At 34.6% G+C, this 13,769-nt stretch overlaps 1 protein-coding gene across 1 annotated transcript; it reads right to left on the bottom strand.

The window, feature by feature from the left end:
* Positions 1-2,031: 2,031 nt before the first annotated feature.
* Positions 2,032-8,682, bottom strand: mpdu1b (mannose-P-dolichol utilization defect 1b). The gene is made up of 7 exons (XM_056461400.1): positions 8,526-8,682; positions 7,518-7,583; positions 7,302-7,434; positions 7,062-7,147; positions 5,625-5,743; positions 5,420-5,530; positions 2,032-3,406 (listed from the first exon to the last, which is right to left on the bottom strand). The coding sequence occupies exons 1-7, from the start codon at positions 8,647-8,649 to the stop codon at positions 3,275-3,277; spliced, it is 771 nt and encodes a 256-aa protein (XP_056317375.1). The 5' UTR covers positions 8,650-8,682; the 3' UTR covers positions 2,032-3,274.
* Positions 8,683-13,769: the final 5,087 nt, after the last annotated feature.

The following is a 13,769-nucleotide window of genomic DNA, read 5'->3' as shown; positions in this document are numbered from 1 at the left end:
GTGACTTCAGTGGTTCAACTAATCATGTTAAGCCCCATGAAACTGTAAAAAACTACTTTGTTCATCGGATCACGGTGTGCTTTTGCTGCATGCAATACAATACGTTCTATTGCAATACATTGTCTAACGGCTAGTAAACTGTAAGCTAAATGTAATAGTAACCTGTCTGACGTCATTTTTAGTGTTTTTTGTGCACAAAATTGTTCTTGGAGCTTCGTATAATTACAGCTGAATCATTGAAGTCACACAGACTGTTTTGACAATGATTTTTTGGTTCTTTTAAGGAGTTTGAATGTTTCAAGCTTGTTGTAGTTTATGGAGAATGAAAGTCTCAAATTTAATCTAAAGCAGTGTTTCCCAACCCTGTTCCTGGAGGCACACCAACAGTACATATTTTGGATGTCTCCCTTTTCTGACCCATTAACTTCAGGTGTTGGAGTCTCTTCTGATGTTCTGATAAGTTGATTCAGGTGTGTTTGATTAGGGAGAGGTTGAAAATGTGTACTGTTGGTGTGCCTTCAGGAACAGGGTTGGGAAACACTGATCTAAAGCATCTTAATGTGTGTTTCTAAAATGAAGAAAGCTTCAGGGGATTGAAATGACATGAGGGTTAGTAATCAATAAAAGTATTTTTGCTTTTTGCTGAACCTATCTTGTAAAGTAACATTAAAAAAACAGACTGGTTTGAAAGATCATCTACAAATAAAATAGAGCATCGGTCTAGATCAGGGGTGTCCAAACTCAGTCCTGAAGGGCCGGTGTCCTGCAGATTTTTGCTCCAACACACCTGCACGGATGTTTGAAGAAAGCCTAGTGAGAGCTTGATTAGCTAGCCCAGGTGTGTCTGATTGGGGTTGGAACTAAACTTTGCAGGACCGAATTTGGGCACCCCTGGTCCAGATAGATCATTTAACATTTGTTTAAAAAGCATGATTAAACCAATTGTAAGCTGGTAATAGGATTCATTTGCCAAGTTGAAAAAGTGTTCATTGTAGTGAGTTAAAACATTAGTTTTACTAGGCATCCACTAAATGAAATCGCCACAGAATTAGAGGCAGAACCAGTACTGCAGGTATGCCTTTCTATACCTTAATACGTTTATGCTGTAAACTGTAGGTTTCTTTAAAAAAAGTGATGACAGATGAAGACTAATTGCCTGACTCAAGTAAATAATGACACAGCTAGTGTGGTAAAGGGTACCAGTGGAGAAACCAGAATAGGAAAAACTCTTTGTCTCTCTCTAGTGGTGCAAAAATGTATCGCAGTCCATCAATATAAACCATCTCATTTCCAATGCCATTTTAGATGATTTAACAATAACTAATTGCGGTGGTTCATTCCGCTGTGGCGACCCCGGATTAATAAAGGGACTAAGTCGAAAAGAAAATGAATGAATGAATAATTGCATTATAATATTCTATTGATATACATGTTTTATTCATAATTTTTGTCCCTTTACTATGAAAACAGAATTGAGCTAATATTTGTGTGGTATTTAAGTGTCAAAAAAATGTATCCACTGTAAAACAAGTCAACGCTATCAAATGAAATGAGTGTAGTTAACTCAAAATTTACTGAAAGTTAATTCTACTCCTTTGAAAAGAGTTTTGAACTCAGTATTGAAGGTGAGGAGTTCATTAAATACCTCATTACTTTAACTTAAATGGAGTAAGTTCACAGTACTCATTTAGATTATTTTTTTAACACATTTTTAAAATGGTTTGTAGCAATCCGGTTCCTCAAACGGTTTGAGTTGCCTTAACTTATTGGGTTTTACAGTACTCAGTTAGTTTGAGTTCTCTGCATTTATTGGATTTTATTGTGCTCAAATTGCTTAATTTACTCAATGGATTACGTTCACAGTACTCAATAGGATTAGTTTTTGAACTTAAATGGTTTGTTGCAATCGGTTTCCTCAAACGGTTTGAGTTAACTTAACTTTTTGGGTTTTACAGTGGCAAATATTTAAAAAATTTAGCAAAAATATTTGGGCAAAGATTAATCGCATCTAAATAAATGCAAACACACAAGTTATATAAAGAATAAAACCGTTTATTTAAAGGGTTTAAACAGTTTGTCATTTTTCCAAAGCCTTTTAAACTAGAGAAAATGCTTTGCAAACAAAGAACATATGAATTATCTGATGGAAATTTTTGCTCAATGGTCAAAAAAACAAAACTAAAATTCAGATATGGAAAAACCGTAATCACAGCCATTTCTCATATCTCACTCCTGAAATACACCAATAGAGACCAATACATGAGCAAACAGGGAAAATAAATTTACAAACGTAATGTGTGCAAATATGCAATTTCCATCATTCAAATGAAACTTTCCTTTCAACTTCAGACAGCATGAGACAACTTGTAATTGATGGGTAATTCGCAAAATCGAGAAACACAAACTGGAAAAAGTGCCATGTAGAGTAGTAAATTTCGTAATTTAACCAATTCCCATTAGTCACGGTGATACTTAACAACATGGCTACATGTAAACTGCAAGATTGACAAGAAACAGTAATTAATTAACACTTTACATAACCTAAAGGGAAATCTTTAATATGTCAAAAACACAATGAAATGTGCTGTATACAGTCCGAAGCAACATGAGCATTTATATGTGCTGGAGGACGTGAATAGTGTCCATATGGTTGGACGTCTACACAAATCAGAACAAGACCCTTTTTGATGTTCCACTAGGACTGCCTTTAGCATATAATGACAACACATATTTTCATATGCGCAAGAGCATGGACTAAAATATTGTTTGGGACAATTTGGTCACCATTACAATTCTAGGTTATGTCTACAAAACCCAGCCTGGATGTTTTTTCCCTCACTGATTGGTTCAATTTAGAATAGCTAAGTTGGTTTTAGTGGCTATTGCAATTAAACTGAATGAAGATTGCAAAATCCAACGCAGGAATATTATGAACACCACTCCCTGAGCTTCAAAAAACATCTAATTAAACAACCCACTACAATAAATGGAATTAAAAGGGGGAAGAAAAGCCTGTATACCTACAGAACCTCACTGTGCTGGCTTTCTGGTCCACTTTAGGGCACCTGGAATACAATAAATGTGTACACTTTTACAGTATTCGTACCTGCCTCTCATGCGCTGATAGGTTAACAATAAATGCATGTGATTTCAGGGCAGATCTCAATTTCATAAGAACCGTTATTTTTGATTAGAACACTGAACTGATGCCCATTGGGCTGTTCTGTGCAGTGTGTTGGCTTAAGCGGTCAGCGAGTTTGCCTTTCGCTCTGATCTACTGAGTCTTCTTCTTCTTCTTCTTGAGTGCAGGGCTGCTGTTCCAGTAATAGAGGACCTGAGCGGCGATCACACCATTACAACAGGAGGAGATTATGTAGGTGACTGCCATGAGCGAATCTCCTGTTTCCTGCACACACAGACACAATAATATCACGTAAATATCAAAGCAAGTCAAGATAAGTTACAGATAAGGTAAAAAATAAGTTATACTATATAATAAGTATACCTAAATTAACCAGATAATATTTATTCATGCTAGTAATCTTTGACAATATTTAAATGTTTACATTCACAAAGTTTTGTATATACACATGTATAGAAACTATACATAATATATGTATATACACACACACACACAGTCAAAAGTTTGGGGTCAGTAGGATTTTTAAATGTTTTAAAACGAGCTTCTCCTGCTCACCAAGGCTGCATTTATTTAATCAAAAATACTATACAAATTGTGAAATGTTACTGCACATTATAAAAGAACTGTTCAAAAAGTAGTTTATCATTTAATTTAATGACTTAAATATATATAGACAGTACACACACAATTATTTACACTATTATCTTGTATGCCAGACATTGCATTTAGTGATTCCAATGCTAGTTTGGCATCAATAATGTATTTTGATAATAAAAAAAAGACTATTATGGTCCTATTATATGGTCCTTTGGAGATCCTAAAATTTGGAAGAATAAACTCAGATCAACAACCTCACATATCCTGTTAATATTTATTTAACAACACAAAAGCCAAGATACAAAAGCCATGGTTGACTGGCCTGTAGATCCACTTTTAGCAGTAATTAATTAAAGTAATACATTTTTATATGACCTTATCAGTCTCTCCAATCATTCTGGAGAAGATTTTTAGCAAAGCTCTTGTCAAAGCATTTCAGTCAGGATGAGGTTTGGACTTTGACTGGACTATTGGAACATTGATTTCTTTTTGTTGTTTTCTTGTTGTTCTGTTGTGATCTACTGATCTGTCGTTGCTTTTTTTTTTAACGGGAGTTGTTGCATGTCCCAATTTAGGCTAAGCTTTAGCTGTTGGACAGGCAATGTTTAAAACACACCTGAAGGCACCAGACCAACAACATGATTGTTTAAGGCATTTGATTAGCACTGTCTGGTTTATTGTTGTTAATGCTATATCTTGTTGTTCATCTGAGGTTTTATTATCCGAATTGTAAGACCTGCTAAAGATTAAATCATTTTTATGTCCTGATATGGAAATTGTTAGGACATCCTAACCTTTTCACATGACTGTAGGTAAATCTGACCTGTTGGCATTTATGGGTATAAATGCCCCATTTTTTAATCTGGTTTCATGTAAACCATATTAACAACAGGGGGTTGTAAATAACACAGGTTTAGTAGAATTCAATAGCTACGTTTTCATCAACCTATTTTTATGCGCATTTTGGAGATGTGCATAAAAGTAGGGTTGATGGAAACACCAAAATGTGCATACATTTTGAAAATGCACATATTAACAGTAGGATAAACTTTTTATACGATAAGAAAAGATGCGCAAAACTACGATGGAAACACTTTTACCAAACAAATTCCAGTATGTGCATTAAAAAAAGTTATGTGATTTTGTTATAAGAGATCATGTGATGAATAAAAATGTGTGTGAATGCAAGCTGAACACACTGTAAAACATCTGAAATTTTGTTTTGGTCATTCTAAAATGCCTTAACCATTTGAGTATTAGTGTTATTATGTTATTAATGACCTCCAGACCTGTCAAGAGCGTCTATGCTCTGCATCTCACGCCTTCAAACACCAGCACACATTCACTGCGTGTCAGGATTGTCTTCTGAGGCACAAGTCATTTATTAATTTATTTAATTTTGTTTGCTTCGACTCGTTGGATAGAAATCTTTTACGTGATCATCCAAAAATGCGAATTAACTTGCGCAAAACTGAATTAAAAATAGCTATTGACTTTTTAAATATTAAAAATTACTCAGTGGTGCTTTTGGTGTTAAACATATTAGTTCAGCGAGTTTAAAAATAAATTATTCAGTAAGTATACATTAATTTGATCAAAAGTGACTGGAAAAATGTGTACAGAGTTACAAAAAACAACTTTTCCATAACTATGTGTAATAGCTATTTGCCGGGGTTTTACCTGCACTGTAGTGAATATGCGTGCCAGAGAGCCTGCAAACAGCAGAAACACAGAAATAGCCGATAGCTGCCCAGTGTGACCATTTCTGTAGTTGGTACCGGCCTGAATTAACTAAAGACACAGGGAAAAATAATTTTAAAATGGCATAAATACATTTCTACTGAATCCGTTGCTTTGACATGTTTGTTTATTTAGTCCACTTTACCCGTCCAAAGATGATGGCTGGCATATTAGAGGCTTGCATGGTAGTGACAACCGACAAGGGTGTCACAGGAGAGAGAAGGACTGCCAACAGACCAAAATAAACCACTAGAAAGCCCAAACCTGCAAATAATAACAGTACAACCAGAAAGTAAAGCCTTAAAATAAATTAAGTTTAGGGTGTTGTCACATCTCATGTGTTTGGTTAGATAAAAATGAACTCGATATGTGCAAATGATCATAAAATACATCATAAAACGCAACCATAAAAGTTAAAAAGCATATAATTTTTCATCACAAGTTGCCCATTAAAATTCTGTATAGGTATCAGAAACATCTCCTCACAGCAGATCTTTATTTGTATGTGTGACTGAGGAACTATCACATGTTCTATCACATGTACACACACACGCTGAATGCATTTAGCCCAGCACGCTCTTTTGGATGTCCAAGTTCTGATGCAAAATATTCATATCTTTAGGTTTAAATTTCATATCTTTAGGTTTAGATGACCACAAAACAACCTCAAAACATTATGCAATTCTGAGTGTGCCTCATACAGGTGAGTGGGGATGACAAACCACCTGTAGAAAACATTTATTTCGCTGTCATTTAAACCGATACCTGCACTAGTTTTGCAGACGGGCACACTTACAATCACTCACTCATTCATTCATTCATTCATTCATTTTCTTGTCGGCTTAGTCCCTTTATTAATCCGGGGTCACCACAGCGGATTGAACCGCCAACTTATCCAGCATATGTTTTACGCAGCGGATGCCTTTCCAGCTGCAACCCATCTCTGGGAAACATCCATACACACTCATACACTACGGACAATTTTATCTTACCCAATTCACCTGTACCACATGTGTTTGGACTGTGGGGGAAACCAGAGCACCCGGAGGAAACCCACGCGAACGCAGGGAGAACATGCAAACTCCACACAGAAACGCCAACTGACCCAGCAGAGGCTCGAACCAGCAACATTCTTGCTGTGAGGCGACAGCACTACCTACTATGCCACTGCGTCACCCCTACAATCACTCAACATCTCATAAAACATATTGTGCATTTATGAAGTGAGCTTCACACAGGTGAGTGGCCAAAAAAACCACCCGTAGAAACACTCCCCTAAATCTAAATCTAGCACTTAATTCTCTGAGCACAAGCAGTTCCTTTGTAAAATTAGCACGACTTCTGTGTGTTGCCACTTCTTATTGATTCTCTGAATGCCTCCTCAATTGTAAGTTGATTTGGACAAGTGTCTGCTAAATGACTACATGTAAATGTAGTTATAAAATGACAATGTGAGCACAGAGCAAATCAGGACTAAATTTGTCATTTTCTTTTCCATTTTAATAGACCAAATGATGAACTGAAATCCAAATCAGTGTGAACACATCTGTAAAATTGTACTGTGAGATTGTCTCATTTTTACCTTTAATGGTTTTTCCTCCATAGTGCTGTATGAGGAAACCAATGGTCACAGTCTGAAACATAAGGAAAAGTGCCTCACCCCAGGAACTGTCCGAAAAAAAAAACACGGTTATATTATTATACTAGTTAAATTTCCAGTAAGCAGTTTTGTTTAATATTTATAAATGCAGTGTGTGGACGTGTAAAAATGCTAAAAGTGTTAAGCATCATTTTGACTATGAAAGCGTCATCATAGATGTACCTGAAAGGGAAGCTGTTGGCTAAACTGTAGGCCATGGTGCCTGTGATGGCAAACAGCTCCAGCAGCACAGAGTTAAAGCTCAGTCCCTCTGCACTTTTAGCACCAAGCAGCTTCAGAATCTGAGGTAGCTTCACTATGAAGAAACAAGCACAAAACATGTTAGAGGATACTAATTGTCTGTCTGAGTGTTGTAAAGATAGGTGAGACATTCCTTACCCAATACAGAACCAAGAATGATGCCAATGCCCAGGCCTTTGCTGATTACAATCTTCAGACAATCCACTGTAAAAATTCACAAAGAAGAAGCTAAATCACACTTTTAAATCATTTGTATGCCGTTAGACACAGCTGATCATGTTTTTATTACAAACTACACAGCAAATACGTTAAATTTATTTTATATTATAACATGCTACATGTATAATATAATGACTGAGGTAAAGTTGGTTTTATATTTGCACATTCGTTCAGTGACAACATGTGACACGCTCCCTATATTGTTTACCATGGTACTTTGAATATTCAGTCTAAAATCACATGTAAATATAACGTTACATACATTAACTACATTAATTAAATGCATATAAAAATAAATATACTACATTAGCATTGAACAATGTTGTACTTTGATAGTCACCGGCTGCTAATATGATTTTCAAGTAGAAAGTCTTAATGTGTGAATATAAAACGAACTTTAACATAATTAATATAATTTTGTAACAATGTATATGACGTTTACTTTAACTTAACATTTAGCTAATTAACAACTGGAAATCAAAACCATAAGAGTTCGAAGTTGTGTCAGCTTTTACGGAAATGCCCGATGATTGCCGAATACATGCTATGAGTATCCAGTAAGAAACGGACATGTATGAGCTTCCGCCTGTTCCAACAGCGCAAGGTAATGCATCTGACGAGGTTTATTAAAGTGTAAATTGAATGAATAGCACACATTTACAGTTCAGAGAACAGTTTAATGCCTACAAAACATTTTTGCGTGAAATATTTGTATTACTAAATAGTTTAAATTAATTCAACCTCTCTCATTTAAAGAGGCTAATGCAGTTATTAACAAAAAGTTGCAAAAACTAAAATAAAATAAAAGGTGTGCTGATATTTTGCAGAAGAGAAATCCTGTTTGTCATTGAATCGTTGTATGTATGCAAGGAAAATCCCTTACATTTCTCTATAAGATAAATACGAAACTAATCAGTGTGAACCTACCGTGCAGAAGATTGAACTGTAAAAAGAACTCGTCGTAACATTTTTCTGGCATTAAATAATTAACCAGAACATCTTTGAAAGGATCCATGAATGATTTTTCTACAACTGCTTCCGAAGCCGCCATGATTGCAAACGTCAAATCCAGTCACGTGATCTCGGGTGTTGCTGCATTTCAAATCCCTTTATTTATGGAAACACTGCAAACTTGTGGTCATGCTAAGCTAAGTGGTTTACGATTCAAGAGAGGGTTCACACACACAATTTTTATTATTACTATTATTATTATCGTTAAAAAAAAACTGTCTTTTCTGCCAACAAAAGGTGGCGCGATTGTTCCACACACGATATAAAATGCTCTTACTATGGCAGGCCGACTTAACATTTAATCTATACAACACACCGTGCACTGTAAAACCCAACAGCCAACTTTATCAAATGAAATGAGTGTAGTTAACTCAAAATTTACTGAAAGTTAATTCTACTCATGTGAAAAGAGTTTTGAACTCAGTGTTGAAGGTGATGAGTTAATTAAATACCTCATTACTTCAACTTAAATGGAGTAAGTTCACAGTACTCATTTAGATTAGTTTTTTTTTTTTTTAGCTCAAATGGTTTGTAGCAATCGGTTTTCGTCAAATGGTTTGGGTTGCCTTAACTTATTGGGTTTTCCAGTACTCAGTTGGCTTGAGTTGACTTCATTTATTGGGTTTTACTGTGCTCAAATTGCTTCATTTACTCAAATGGATTAAGTTTACAATACTCAATAGGATTAGTTTTTTAACTTAAATGGTTTGTTGCAATTGGTTTACTTAAACGGTTTCAGTTACCTCAACCTTTTGGGTTTTACAGTGTGGGCAAAATCTATACCTTTACTCACATAACACCCTGCTTTCAAAAGACCTTCAGGATAAAGTTGTAAAAGGCACAGTTTAGGAAAAGGCTACAAAACATTTCAAAGACTCAAAATGTGATTCGATTTCATACTGTATGACAAATAAATCAATTATTTCAAAGGGGTATGATGATTTTCTGTAGGCACTGTAGATCTTATTTTGTTTAGATGCTAGTATCTGTTTAACTACTTATCTATTAGATTGAGTTCATTTATTACTAATAGCCTTTCTAAATACACACTAATTCTTATTCATTAAATATCAGTAGATACCTCATTTTTTGATATTAGTATATTTGTCTTTAGATACTATAGTGCATATTTCATTAGCGACTAGTAGCAAATCTAACAAGTAATCTTTTCCCCCATTGATCTGAACATGTTACGTGATACAGACGAAGAGCTCAAATTAGGCACTAATTAAAAGTAAAGTACAGATACCTTAATAAAATCTTACTCCAGTATAAATACAGCATCCTCATTTTCAACATTACTTGAGTCAAAGTAGTATTTGATTTTTTAATTTACTTAAGAAATAAAAGTAAAAGCCCTTCATGTTTATTTTGCAGGAAGTTTGACGTCACACTCTGATAACCACACTGATAATTCATGATGATTGAAGTTAAAACCTTAAAAACCACATTCCCACGCTGAACCTCGTTTGTAAAATCAAGTGAATCGTTTACTGGAGACTGACTCTGAACAGATCATTTGAATCAGTGAATCGTTTGCTGGAAACTGTTAACTCGGTCACAGAAGTCATTCACAAATTAATTGTTGAGTGCAAATGCCACGATCAAAATAACTTTTTACTTTCATTTAAGAGATGTAAGTGGAGAAAAGAAGTGCAATATTTTGTTTTGGAATGTAGTAAAATAATAGCATAAGTTTCCTAAAATAAAAAAAACGATGCATATTTAAAATATGAACTTCGGTACAGTAGTGAAGTAAAAAAAAAACTTGGCTACTGTCCACCACTGCATGTTACTTACGAATTGTAAAGAGTTACTGATTACAAATTATGTGACAAAATTTGAGTAACTTAGGTTCCACATTTATAGTTATGTAATCTGAGTACTATTGGATTACATTTATATCACATAAGCCATCTTTACCAAAGTCCCTTTAAGGCAAGTCATTTCACTCTGCGGCCATATTTGAAACACCTCTTGGGCAGTATGCTCAGTTGTTGCTAGATCGGATATGGTTGTGGCCGGAAGTTGATGAGAATTATTTATATTATTTATAAAATTTCCCATTTATTGTATTTTATTAACGTCGTCTACCCTCACCCCTACCCTAAACCAAACCATCACAGTAATGTAAGAACTGTAGTTGTAACGTGTACTTTTTATGTAATCTATTGAATTACCCAATAAATTGTATTTTTTAACGTCTACCCCTACCCCTACCCTAAACCCAACCGTCAGAGTATACTCTAAAAATATTAATTGTTGTTATACAGTGTCAAAAAAATGCTGCTATATTGATATATGTGCTAGACTTTACCAGTATGCTCAGGCATTCTGTTTGAATGGGGAAACATCAAATTCTCCAAAATTGCTTGCCAAGCTATGATTAAATTTCATATTAGGAACCAACGCTTAAATTAAACAACAATTGTGTCTTTAGTTTCATTTCTAAATGTTCGAATCACACAAAATCGGTAGAAACTCACGTCTGTTCTGAGCCCCTCCCCCGGAGAATCCTCAGCCTATAGCGATAAATGATTGGCTCCAGTATGAGAAGGCGGAGCTTCATTCACCATATTGACCGTTAAAATTTCCCCCATACAAAACTATACAAGAGACATGCCTTGTGTATTCTCCAGTCTTTGTCTTTACACAGACGATTTAAGAAGGGTCTAAAACGTGTCTGCCCAGAATTCAGTGTAAAGATGCTATGATGCATTAAATGGTCTGTGTAAATTAATAATTTTTAGTTTAGGTTTGGTTTGGTGACACCACATTTTGAAAAATATATATTTCATTTTGCCATCACCGACCACCTCTTTTTAACCTGTAATGGACTGTTTATACTTCAAAAAACAACAGTAATATACCTTGCTGTTAGGGATTGCTGTATAAAACAATATCACATGTTTTGATTTTTAAAACATTTACTTAAAATTAAGTAAATAAAAAAAGTAGCATTACAAAAACCAGTAATATCACTGCTACATCAAATAATGATTTCAGTGGATAAATAAAGGGGCAGGTTTATTATGCATAAAATATATAAACACTAAACTAAAGACAAAACAAATCAAAAAGCAGATGTGATGGTTGAGCTATTGTTTAACAATTACAAAAGATAGCGTCTAACAAATAAGATGTAGTATCTAATAAATATCTAGTATCTATTAAATTGGATTTGGTATCCAGTGAATAATTACCAGTGTTTAATAAATAAGGTCTTGCAGCATATGAATAAGACTTTATGAAAACAAATATTTATATTATTATAATATTACATTATTGTTATGATCTGGGCGACGCAGTGGCGCAGTAGGTAGTGCTGTCGCCTCAGAGCAAGAAGGTCACTGGTTCGAGCCTCGGCTGGGTCAGTTGGTGTTTCTGTGTGGAGTTTGCATGTTCTCCCTGCGTTCGCGTAGTACAGGTGAATTGGGTAAGCTAAATTGTCTGTAGTGTATGTGTTTCCCAGTGATGGGTTGCCGCTGGAAGGGTATCCTCTGCATAAAACAAATGCTGAATAAGTTGGCGGTTCATTCCGCTGTGGCGACCCCAGATTAATGAAGGGACTAAGCCGTAAAGAAAATAAATGAATGTTATAATATTATTATTTCATTTATTCATTAATTTTCCTTCGGCTTAGTCCCTTTATTCAACAGCAGAATGAATCGTCAAGGCGCTAACTTATCCAGCATGTGTTACGCAGCTGTGGCCCTTCCACTCACAGCACAGTATTGGGAAACATCCATACACACTCATTTACACACATACAATTTATTTAGTTCACCTATACTGCACGTCTTTGGACTGCACTTCTTTGGCAACCGGAGCACTTGAATTAAACCCACGCAAACACGGGAAGAACATGCCAACTCCACACAGAAATGCCAACTGACCCAGCTGGGACTCAAACCAGCGACCTTTATGCTGTGAGGTGTCAGTGCTAACCACCGAGCACAATTTGTATATTATTATAATTTTGCTACTTGCAATATTTCTTTCATGGATAATACGGTTTTATTTGTTTTAATCAGGTTTGTTAAAGGTGCTATTTCATAATTTTAGCTAATTTCTGCAACATTTGCTATAATAATGAAAATATTAATGTACAATGAGGGAATCCTTTAAATCATAAGAGTGTAGCAGAATTTAATGGACAATTATCTTTTAAATTATTTTATATTTCAATATGAGAAAAGATATAAATATATTTATGTGACGGAGGAAAAAACAAGGTAACACCAGTAAGAAAGACAATGATCTTCAGGGGTGTTGCTATATAAAAAGTAACTAGTGACTGTAACACCAGTGATAATTTTCAATTTTACTAAATTTCTGCTGAAAGGAATCTAAACATATGTTGATAATCAATACAACACAATGTATTTGGTTGTATATTCTTAATTCATCCTTTTATATTCTAGTTTTGTACAATTCCTTAACACTAAAGGAAGTTAATGCTAACTAAACACTTCAGTTGAAATCATGAGATAAAAATGACAAATGTCTAATATCTGAAAACACACCCTTCATTTCCACAGTGATGCCTCAAAAGGCTGTAATTCTTCAAATAACATGTTTCATTTTAAAATATAAGGAAATTGTAAGTGTAATATCGCTTTTAATTCTATAGGGACAAAATAAAATATGCAGCTTTCTGTAGAATAAACCAGATGCTGGAATGGCATTATCAATGAACGATTAACATACTTTACATGCCAATTTGCACATAACAAATGCACATATAACATAACGTTGTATATATTAATATACCTGTACATAGGCACGGGATGATAACCGTTTTCAATGTATACCGCAGTTTGGTAAAGTCAAGGTTTTAAAACCATCAATTTTCTGATATACCATTTTTAAGGTATGTAAGATTTTTTTGTTTTTAGGACAACAGTATCTCCAGCAGAAAAGATCTCCAAGATATTTTACATTTTAAATAAAGAAATCTGGGTTTTTGAAACTAATGAAGACAGCAGAAGTCAATGATTTATTTTAATTATTTAGCTTGACATGTTTACTGCTCAAAAATAATATAAATGCTTCTCAAAATAAAAATATATTGTGTTCAAAAGGGAAAAAAGTTTTAATTTTTTACCCAGACATTTAAAAAATATTTATGATTTAGAGCAGTAATTACAATACCGTAAA

The sequence above is a fragment of the Danio aesculapii genome, chromosome 7, assembly GCF_903798145.1.
Source record: "Danio aesculapii chromosome 7, fDanAes4.1, whole genome shotgun sequence".
Classification (NCBI taxonomy): domain Eukaryota; kingdom Metazoa; phylum Chordata; class Actinopteri; order Cypriniformes; family Danionidae; genus Danio; species Danio aesculapii.
Note: the sequence above shows the minus strand (reverse complement) of the source record. Positions and strands in the feature narration are given on the sequence as shown.